Here is a 10,970-nt window from a genome sequence, read left to right as displayed (position 1 = left end):
CCGGCAGGCATGGGAGCTTCCTCTTCGAGCTGCGTCATCACTACACGAGTCTGGCCATCACGCCTCCACTCCAACACTTGCGCTTGTTCATCACTCTATTGACTAATCTAATTATACATGTGCACTCGTCTCGCAGACGCGTCTAGTCATCAATCTTCATATCCTCGCCGTCACATGCTGGCGTCCAACCATTACTCGTATATATCGTAAAACACAGTAGAAGAAACGAACAGGCAAATGGGACCAGTCCACCGCCCAGGTTAAAGAAGAGAACCAAGGCCCCGTTCAAGGTACCTCAGGATGCGAGAGAACAAGATCATGCAGCCGGCTGCGGGGCCGCCGTGACAACCGCAGCAGCCTCAAACGTTTTGATGCGGTAGTACGTGTGCCACATGCCATCGTCATAGTACTCGGTAGGACCTTCATTCTCCGAGATTGTGACGGTAACGATGATTGGCTTTGGCGTCGAGATGCTGCTTGAGAACACGCTTGAGATGGTTGGTGTTGGTGTTGGGGTCGATGTCGATGAAGGTACCGATGGGCTGGGGGTTGATGAGGATCCACCTGCAGACGAGGTCAATGTCGTCGTTGGTGCGGGCGTTGACGACGATGGCCTGGGCGTCGACGAAGATGAAGACCTTGATGCGCTGCTCGACTTGCAGCTCGTTGTCGGTGCTGGCGCTGGCTGGGGCTTGATGACGGTCGCAGTAACTTGTTGAGTGACTGTCTTTTCTGGACCGACAACTTCGACAGTCTTTGTCGTCTCAATCACCGAAGTGGCTGTTGCAGGCGCTGGAGTTGATGCATCTCCACCAACATTGACAACCGAATAGCTCTTGTCGCGTCGGCCAACATCGCGGGGCTTTGGCGAGTCAAAGGGCCGACCGGTGACCAATGTGGAGAAGAGAGCGGCCAGAGCCAGAGTGTGAGCGTTGAAAAGCATAGTCTCAAAAGTATCGAGGCTTGTTGATTGTCCGGCGCCAATGATAGTCGTATACACGTATTGAGCACGGCTTCTGTATTGGTGTGCGCTGGCAGAGAGCAGTGTGGGAACTGCGATGTAGGTATCCGTTTATTAGATCCATAGTCGCTGCCGTTGTGTTGCGTACTTTCTCGAAGGCTGGAAATGTGGTGGTTGGGCGATGGCTGGTGACGCACAGGCCATCTTCGACGCGACGTGGAGGCGGCCGGCTGGAACCATCCAAAACTTGGAAACCTCTACTACTAACCACATACCTTGGAACCGTCCGCTCTGTCCAGAGCATGTTGTTATCAGTCAAAATCTCGCGCCCTTATATCAGAACGCTGATGTGAAACAGAACTCTGGCATTGCAACATGAAATAACTCAGCGCCTCTCAACACCCCCGCCCTGCGTCCCTCCTGGCATTTCCTGCGGAGGATGTCGCTGATAACTCAAAGGCATTTCCTGAGCATCGTGTGTTCCTTGTGCTTCCGATATCATGCCACCTTGGAACTGGCTATCATACGGATGCGCATTCATCTCCTGGGCCTGGTATCGCTGGTACTGGTGCGGGTTGTTTTGTGCCTCGATCTCAGTCCTGTATGCCAGCCCGTCCACTTCGTTTCGCTGCCCTATCCATGGTTGTGGCGGGTGCGTCTGCTGCATGTTCTGCTGCAGTAAATTCGCCTGTATCTGTGCCTGTTGGTTTATCTGTTGCGTTCGTTTCTTGCTGTGCCGTCGGAACGCCCAAATAGCCAGGCCAGTGAAAAGCAGAAACAGTCCTACTCCAACCCCCACGCCTATGCCGATTGTTCTCTGCTGCGCGTTCACGGCATTGTCTGGTTCAATAGTCAGTTTGACTAAAGAGCTTCGAGGCTGCAAAGATGGGCTCACCGAAGCTGCTCTGCATACTGTCTGACATACTGTCTGACATACGAAATTAGATATTCGATCGTAAGCCAGAACCGCATGGTATACTAACCGAAATTACTCCCTGAAGCAGACGTGCCGCAAATGTAATTGCCGGACGATTCCTGGTCGCAGTCCGAAAGATTTATGGAAGTTGGGAAGGACATGAGAGAGTGGTCTTTCAGTATATCAATTCGCATCAACGTATACCGTATCAAAGGGGATGACGGTAAGCACTACCGATATGCGACAGATGACAGAATCGTTCTACTTATATCACCACGGCATCACAAGGCTATGTCCATCATTCTCATGGTCAAGCAGCACAACGCTGGCTCTTTCAGGTATAGCTCCTGTGATCCAGGAAACGCCCTGCGCACCAGCAGAGCTGATTGGCAAACTCTCAAGGTGCCAAGTACGCACACAGCCTCGTCATTGTGGCATTGAACTGGACGCCTAATTTGGCAGGAAGATCAATATCCTCTTCTGAGGTATGCGGCAATGATCATTTTCAGGAATCCTGCCTTGCACCGCGGTTAAATCAGATTTATCCCGACGTCATATCGGTTCTTCCTCTCCAGTCTTTCGATATGTATCGATGGTGGCGACAGCGGCACAGCACCAATTCGCAAAAGCAACACATTTGACTGTACAGTGGTTCAGATGACCCATCTATTCTTACTCATCAGCTTATCAAGGCGTCTTCGCCTGTCCGTCCGCCATGCTCGGTTTCGGGTTTCCCTCAAAGCTCTTTGCATATTTCCAGCCCTCTTCCAAAGAACTCGCAAAGAGTCTTGTAGTACCCCAGACATCAAACTGCACAGCAATCCCCCGCATACCTGACTGAATGGCCATCGGTATCTGGTCTAGCCCCATCACACCACTAATCATCCATCAGCTACGTTGTTCAAGATCGGAAAGGACAATAAACTTACCCAAAGATAGGTAGGTCATGCTTCGCAGCCGCAGCACTGAACCTACCCATCGCCTCAAAGAACTTGGGGTCAGGATTTCCATTCAAGAACCCACCGATATCCATACCGGCCTCGATCATGTAATCTCCAGGACCGAACATCAGACCAGAGATGCCTTCTACTGCAGCAATCTCCTCGCAGTTCTCGACTCCCTTGATCGATTCGATCTGCGGGATGAGACAGATGTGATTGTTCGCCGTCTGCACGTTGTAGGGGTCGTTGGGGTAGAGAGACTGAACCATTCCAGGAGTGAAGTTCCAGGGGCTGAATGAACGACGGCCTTTACCGCCTAAAATAAACGTATTAATACCATGGGAAGAAAAACGAAGTTGAGGGAAGGGTGACGTACCACCAAAGTACATCTCTTTCATAAAGTCCTTGACTTCTTGGGCGGACTCAACATGCGGGATGACGATTCCGGCGCAACCTGCATCGAGTGCTGTTGTGAGGCTGAGCTCGTCATGTTTTGGCACACGGCAGATGACCATTGATTTGCCCTCTGAGTGATGCTGTGCGGCATGGATACAGCTGTGTCGCGTCGGTCAGCGGTATGCTCTCATGTATACCCCGGCCCTAGAACTATCTCATGGTTGAACGAGTTAGGAAGACAACTTACTCGTGTAATGTTAACCGGTTGTACATGCCATGTTCCACATCCATCCAGATGAAATCTGGCTTCGCGGATGCGATCAACTTGGTCACAAAGGTACTTGGAATGCCTTGGGCGATACCCATGAGGGTTTTGCTCGCATCGGCCTGAGCGTCTTTAAGCGCTTGCTTGAGATTTGCAGGTTGGGTGAGCATAGCGGCGCGGTAAGGCGCTTTGGCGTGGAGCTCGGGCTGCTCGCTGTAGGGCTTGAAGTCTGCCATAGTGAAGGTTTGTTTCCAACGTAGCGGAAATGGGTAACAAGGGAAGTGTAGGATAAGTGAGAACGATACAGTAGCAAGAGATGTTGGGAAGAGGAACTTTGAATGTTCCTTTACAGATGGTGCGTTCAGTTCGGTAAGAGTGCTCTGGTATTTATGCAGGTTGAATACCTCTCCATGTGTTTATCGTAGAGAGTAAGCGGTAGCACTGGAATGGAATGGCCACGACAGCTGCCTTGATAGAGCGTCTACTCCACTGCTAAGATATGAATCGTGGAGCATGACGGTGGCCTCGTTTCTTGGTGCTTATTACCTAAGACGTTTCGCGCTGGCCGTCACACGCGTTAGCAAAGTGCTATCATCACGCCCCATGCATCGTTGCTACACCATCTACGCAGAAGAGGAAGCAACTGCCTTTTTAAGAGCACATATATTGCGCAGCACGTCGATATGAGTCGCTGAAGCATATGCTAGAGACTAGCAATCAAAGGATCTGTTCCTTCTACGCGGGGCGTATCAAAGCCTTCATTACTACTGCAAGCGCTGACGCTGACTGATTTTACAAAGCTGCAACCTGTGTCAGCCGTATTTGGCATGACAATGATGCAGTGTGACAGCCGCGAATCGGACCAAGACGCCTGAGGATAGAAAGAAAAAAGGACCTGGTGCCTGGACCACAGTATGCTCGACGGTGCTCGAGAAAAGCTAAGGCTGGTACGCGAAGCTCAAGCGTACCTAGTCTTGTACTGCACAGCGGTGATAGCCGTTAACTCCGAACACCGTGTAGACAAAAGGTATCATATTTCCGAACATAACGCCTTGATCTCATTGCAACAACACGTACACAAGGGTTGTTGAGATCATTCCGAATGTTAACGCCGAGCAAATGTGTAACAGTTGTCCTACAGCCCGGCTCGGCCGAGATGGTGTAGGGACGGACGGATATTACGAAGAAGTTTGTAAGACCAATGCCAGGGTCCTAGTAGCCTCATGACGACGTCGAAGTACTCGAATATACCGGCGACGGATGTATTACTATAGCAGGATGTGCGCATTGACACTCTGGCGACGCCGACCGATCCAATTGTGTGCTGGAGTATTGGCTCGGGGATTTCTTCGATGTTTTGGTAGTCGGGGATTTGGGAGCGCCTCTTTCCATCTCGTTGATTCCCATGGACTTTTCCTCAATATCCATACTCTTCTTCTCCATCTCTTCCGCTGACATGATGCCTGCGTTCTTTTTCTGCCTCATCCGCTTGGGTATATCCATGATGACAGCGGTGATGACGATGAGTGCCAGAAGACCTCCTATGCCACCCACGGCAATTACGGCGATGATACTGGTGGAAAGACCACCGACCTTGCTTGGTCCAGACATTTTGATCGAACAAAATGCTTGGCGTTGGCTACTGTGAGGTTTGCCGACGCAAGATAGGAAGATGACGATGATAGTAGGAAGAAGTCTGGATGAAGGAAGTTACAGTGAACTGGAGCAGTACACGGCTGAGCTGAACAGATGGGGATAGAACGAGTGTAGGTGCGTTTGCAGCGCTGCTTTGGAGATGTGGTTACACTTCAACACCATCACTGCGCACCAGTCTCCTTATACAAATCGTCTCATGACCTGTTATCCACTTCTCCAAGCAAAGAAGCGGGCAAAGTTCCCATGTAGAGCCATTCTAGCCCGGCAAGCGTCCGCATCGTGTCAATAATTCAGCTGGTGGCTTTCCCACGAAGCAGATTCAGCAACACTACCACTTTCCCGAAGCCAGCAACGCAAGCCACGAGACTGGGCGTCATGGGCATGATGTCTGTCTAGTCGGCCGGCATCGCTGCTGTACGAGTAAAAATAGTGGATTATCCCAAGCGGCACTGGTAGCCTCATGGGCTGATTTGCTCAGGGGTACCAAGGCTGAGCGCTAACGCGATGAGGTGTGTCGCGCTTGTTCGTTGTATCGAATTCAGAGCGCTTTCATTTTTACCGGCTCATTCTGTGTTCGAAGCGAGAAGTGTGTTGTGAAGCGCGTCACCTAGCGGCATGCTAGGCCGGTACTTGAGGAGATGTTGTTGTATGCCTATTGTTCACAGGCTGGGGATATCTGGTTATTCGGTCTGGAAGTCTGCTGGTGGCGTCTTACGTGGATGTGTTAGCTGGTCCGGTGCCTGCCTGCAAGCGCTTGACCTTGGAAGGCAAGCGGCAGTTGAGCTGCTGAACGGTGAATGAATTCATAAAGGCCTCTGTTCAGCATAATAAGAGGAGCTTGTCGGGGCGGCCGAGGTCTCGCTGGAAGGTGCGTGAGAGCTAGTCACTGACTTGCGCTTTTAGCGCCTGCCTGACTCCACGTTTTCGGTCGTAGCCGCGGCGGTTCTCGACTAGGACAAGGCTTCGCTTCAGACTGTCACAACGTGGAGATTTGCACTGGCCTTGGTCGTACAATCACCCGGCTACCAGTTTGACGGGCTGCTATCGCTTTTGGGACTGATGCCTCCCCTGCTGTCGAAACAAGCTTGAACATTGTAGCAAAGGCATCAAGAAATCTTGGAACTGACTTTCAGCTCCACACATTAAGAGATTGCGACGGAAGATGTCTGTCGCAGCCGAGTAGCAGAGAGCACAGTATACACCATCGAACGTTCAAGCGCCACTACCATAGATCGTCGATCGCTGAGATGGTTCCCGGCACTAAATTCCATGGCTCGCGAGTTATGCTTAAATCAAGAATGCAGAAGTCGAGAAGAGAAGAATAATCAAATGGTGATGGTGGTATTCACCAGAAAAACTTGACATGAATACAATGCCGACCTAGCAAAGCCGAAGCCCAGCGCTACATACGAGATGTAACCCCCCCAACCCAGTGGATGCAATGTTGCCATTCTTTCACTCTACGCCCAAACACCACGGAAATGCAAACTTTGCTATACAAGACATATATATACATATGTCAGCCGAGCCTGTCGCTCGCGCGGCTCAATATATCAGCCGTCTTTTTGATGGCTTTGGCGGCAGCTCCCCAGTCTTTCTTTTCGATTGCCTCGCGTGCAAAAGGAAAGACGCTAGCTTCGAGGCCATTCTTAAGGTCCGGGGCGAAGATGACGTGCTTGTATTGATCACGGTTGGGGAGCTATGCGTGTGTTAGTTCAAGTCAAACACATGTGTAAAAGAAGGAGCAAAACTTACGCCATGTGGCCCTTTGTCATCCTTGCCCCTTGCAAGATCAAGCAAGTCGGTCTCAAAGCCCGCAATCCTCCCGTTATGTGCGACTCTTTGTATGGTGACACCGCTGCTCTCAAAGCCACCAGTCGCATAGACTTGGTTATACCAAGTTTGCTCCCAACGCCCAAACGCCTCTGCCTTCTTCTTGAACATACTCAGGCTGTCGACCAGAGGCTGGAAAATCTCAATATCGTACTCCCCACTACCGCTCACTTTCTCAGTCCAGTCCAGCAGTTTCTGGCCCTCTTCTTGCAAAGAGCGGGCATAGTCGTCGATCTTCATGGGAATGATGGGCTCCTGGGCGAGCTCGAGGATGAGGAGGACCCACAGTTGGGCGAGCAGGGCGTGGTAGGAGAAGGAGGGGTCGATGTATTTGCGCATCCAGGAAAGTGTCTCGTAGCAGCTGCGCGCGATAGGGTTCGATTGGCCTTCTTTGGTGGTGAAGCCAAAGTCAAGCGAGGAGGTACCGACAATAGACTGGAAGGCAACGTAATCACTTCCAGCCCCTAGGTTGCCAATCTTGGAATCTGACGTCTCCCAAAGTTCTTTCAGAGTCTTGTTCTCATGGGGATCGGAAAGTCGGTCGAGCACGCGCGTCCACGCGTGTTGGAAGATGGGGGAGCCGTTGGCCCAGAGCTTGTCACCTGTCACACCCACATCGACATTGAGGTAGGCAATAGCGCTATCGCGGAGGGCTTGGACGTTCGCTTCAACGTGCTCTGTGGAGCCGATTCTGTTGTATTCGCCAGCATCCCAAGAAGCAAACTCGATAGTACGGAGTGGTCGCCACCCTTGGGTACGCAGCTCGCCTAGTACACGTACGACTTCGAGCATGACAGCAGTGCCGGAGCCCGGGTCTGCTGCGCCGAAGCACCAGGAGTCGCGGTGGTTTCCAACGACAATCTTGCTAGCGGGGTCTTCGCTGCCCTTCAGAGACCCGAAGACGTTCGTGATGCGCTGTTGCTCGACCTCATCCTGGTGGTTTTGCAGGAACACCTTTGGAGAAGTCTCGTGATGACCAGAGAACCATTTGTCGCCAACGTCCGGTACACCGCCGACCCAATCATCCGGCAGCTGCTCGCCTGAGCCTTGGAGCGACTTGAGGAGCTTCTGGGCATCCTTCCAGGAAAGTGGTAGACTGGGGATCTTGGGTAACGCGGGGTTCTTGTCTCGCGGCATTCGCTCCACCTTGCTCACACTCGGCCGTCCAGGGGTCAGAACATCTCCCATGATCATGTTTGTCTGCGCAACGGATCCTCGTTGCACGCTGTCCCCAGGCCGCCATTTGCCATCTGGCCAGGGGTTTCCCTTTTTGAAACCGTCGTCTGCTGGATCCGAGTATACCAAGACACCGGCAACTCCAGCGTCTTGCGCATATTTGACCTTCATGGCCAGGTCTGGTTGAGTGCCGTAGTACCGGCAGAGCACGATTGCACCTTGTACATCCACCCCGCTTTCCCATAACCGCCTGAAGTCTTTCTTGTCGCAGTAGTTGACATAGATCAAGGGCCCAGTAGCGTTTCCACTGGCGGACAGGGCGTGATAGGCGGGCGTTTGCGCTTTGGCCGGGTTGAAGACGGACGGTTCTTCGAGTTTGGCTTCCCATTTCTTCTCGGGCGGGTCCACAATGGCGACTTTGCGGCCGCCCTTGGTCGCGTAGTTCATGTATACGTAGTATCTGCTCAAGTCAGCGTGATTCCAAATCATGTCTCAATGTCTGGCATACTCGTCGTGGGTATAAGTGTCCATGTGTGCGTCCTTGAATTTGCCTTCGATCCACTGGCCCAGCACATAACTTCCCTCGGTTCCGCCTATGTGGTCGTAGCTTGTGATGTACTCGAGGTTCTTCTCAATTCTCCAGCCCTCGACGCTGTCCATGGCCGTGGACCGCACCCACTCGGGGTTGAATGGCGTGCCGAATCCACCGCCCATGGGCACCACCTCGCTGACGACCAAGAAGTAGACGAGGATTATGATCAAAATGAGGCCGAACAGCCGGGCAATGATGGACCATCCTGGCCTGTACTCTTCGGGTATCGTGGGTATGTGGTCCGTCACGGCGCTGAAGTTGGGACGCCAGCTCGGCCAGGGTATCCGGGGCAGGTTCCAGCTCGACAGTGAGTGTCTGATGCTGTAGAAGCGCTTTGAGAACCTCCCTCTCGACCTGTTCCGCCGCGTGCGCCCTTCCTCGACGGCCTCTGGGTCGAGGATGTCCATCTCCTCCATGGTCTGGCGCAGGTCCTCGTCCTGGCTCTCCCGCACCGGACTCCCGAGATTCGAGTCGTCATCGTCGTCGACCGACTGGACCGAGGGCGCCTGGTAGTAGCCGTTGCGCCTGCGCGGATCCGACTGGATGCGGACATCTGGGCTCAGGAGGCCCTGCCGCTCGGCGTCGTCGCTGGTCTCGTTGGGTCCGAGGCGTGCAGGGGCATTGCGCGACGACGTTGCCTCGTCGTATGTGGGGATGGGCGGCGGCGATGGCTCGCGCACATAGCCATGCTTCTCGTCGCTCATGGCGAGCTGCGGGCAGGGAGAGCGGGTGTCGTCGTGCACGTGGTGCTCAAGGTCGTGGTAGGGGGTGCTCGCCCGCGGCGAATGGTCCGCGAGGGCGACTGATGGCTAACGAGATATGCGGATGCTTCTCCAGAGGGCAATTGGTGACACGGGCTATCGGTTGCGCGTGTACATGACGGACGCATCGAACGAGTGACGGCTGTGATAGGAATACACGCAACAAAAGAGCCGACGAGGGGCGGCGGCGTCGTCTGTCTGGATGCTGCGGCAGACGACTGGTGGCAGATGCACAAGGGCATGGCGGAGCGGAACACGCGCGCCGAGACCCTGTCGCAAGATGCTTGGTAGTTGAAACCATACCACGGCCTCTTGCGACTCCATCACCACAACAAGTGTTTGGGCTGCGAGCCGAGTCGGCACACTGTCGCACCACTCTTCTACTTTGTCTACATGTTCCTGCCTCCCGTCACCATGATCGTCTGCCCGCTTACATAACTAAACAGCGGACTCGCCACCGCCAACACGGCACTCGCTGCCTCCGTCGCCGTACCCGCTCTCTTCAGCGGAATGTCCATGTACTCCTGGCCCTGGACTGCGCCCGCCTTTTGTGCCTGTGGTATGCCCAGCGCCACCTTCTCGCCATCGGGCGTCGTGACAAAGGCGCCAGCCTCCTTCGCTGCCGTCAAACGTGTCTGGATGTAGCCAAAAGCAACCGTGTTTGCGCGCACGCCAAACTGAGGACCCCATCTGAAGATACGTTAGCCGGAACATAGCTGTGGAATACGACAGGGACATACTCTTTTGCAATCGTCTTGGTCATACCAGTGACACCTGCCTTTGCCAGCGCGTAGTTGATCTGTCCGGCATTGCCATTCACGCCACTTGTGCTCGAGATGTTGATAATGTTCCTGGGCTCGCCGTCCTTGACCCTAAAGTACGGTGCGGCAGCCCTCACAATCTTGAATGGCGCGGTCGCGTGCAGGTCGACAATGGTGTGCCATTGCTTGTCCGTCATCTTGTGGATAACACCATCCCATGTGTAGCCGGCATTGTTCACAATGATATGGATCTTGCCGCCTCCAAACTCGGCCGCCTTGGAGATGAGCTTCTTGATGTAGGCATCGTCGAGCACGTCGCCTGCTACGGCTATGGCGCTACCACCAAATCCGTTAATCTCCGCCGCTACAGATTCCGCCTTCTCTGCGACCCGTTAGTTGCTATTTGGACATCCAGAATACTCGCATCAACCCACTCGCATCTACATCGGCAACTACAACCTTCGCGCCCTCTTTCGCGAACAGCTTCGCGGCCTCGGCTCCAATTCCCTGTCCAGACCCTGTAATGATGGCAGTCTGGCCAGCCAACATACCCTTGGGGTAGTTGAGATGGCCTGCAATCTGTTCGATGCGCTTCGACGAAGACATTGTGCTTACAAGTTCGCTTATGTTCTGACTGTAGATTAAGGACCGTCAAACTTCACTTCGCAAGGGAGCTCAGTGTTTATACACGCTCTTGCTCGAAATGCGGAGT

The 10,970-nt window shown here is 53.4% G+C and overlaps 3 protein-coding genes across 3 annotated transcripts; all 3 read right to left on the bottom strand.

Annotated features, from left to right (window-relative positions):
* Positions 1–422: 422 nt before the first annotated feature.
* Positions 423–943, bottom strand: ACET3X_000601 (uncharacterized protein; the record flags this gene model as incomplete). Its single annotated transcript, XM_069447915.1, has 2 exons — positions 423–685; positions 739–943. The coding sequence occupies 2 exons, from the start codon at positions 941–943 to the stop codon at positions 423–425; spliced, it is 468 nt and encodes a 155-aa protein (XP_069310843.1).
* A 1,621-nt stretch (positions 944–2,564) lies between these two features.
* Positions 2,565–3,715, bottom strand: ACET3X_000600 (uncharacterized protein; the record flags this gene model as incomplete). The annotated part of the gene is made up of 4 exons (XM_069447914.1): positions 2,565–2,754; positions 2,807–3,134; positions 3,195–3,373; positions 3,462–3,715. The coding sequence occupies 4 exons, from the start codon at positions 3,713–3,715 to the stop codon at positions 2,565–2,567; spliced, it is 951 nt and encodes a 316-aa protein (XP_069310842.1).
* Positions 3,716–6,654: 2,939 nt separating this feature from the next.
* Positions 6,655–10,864, bottom strand: ACET3X_000599 (uncharacterized protein; the record flags this gene model as incomplete). The annotated part of the gene is made up of 6 exons (XM_069447913.1): positions 6,655–6,834; positions 6,891–8,604; positions 8,653–9,545; positions 9,932–10,187; positions 10,238–10,640; positions 10,693–10,864. 6 exons carry the CDS (start codon positions 10,862–10,864, stop codon positions 6,655–6,657), a joined length of 3,618 nt encoding a protein of 1,205 aa, XP_069310841.1.
* Positions 10,865–10,970: the final 106 nt, after the last annotated feature.

Source organism: Alternaria dauci, chromosome 1 (genome assembly GCF_042100115.1).
Source record: "Alternaria dauci strain A2016 chromosome 1, whole genome shotgun sequence".
NCBI classification, from domain to species: Eukaryota; Fungi; Ascomycota; class Dothideomycetes; order Pleosporales; family Pleosporaceae; genus Alternaria; species Alternaria dauci.
The sequence above is the reverse complement of the archived record's forward strand: the minus strand, read 5'-3'. Positions and strand labels throughout refer to the sequence as shown.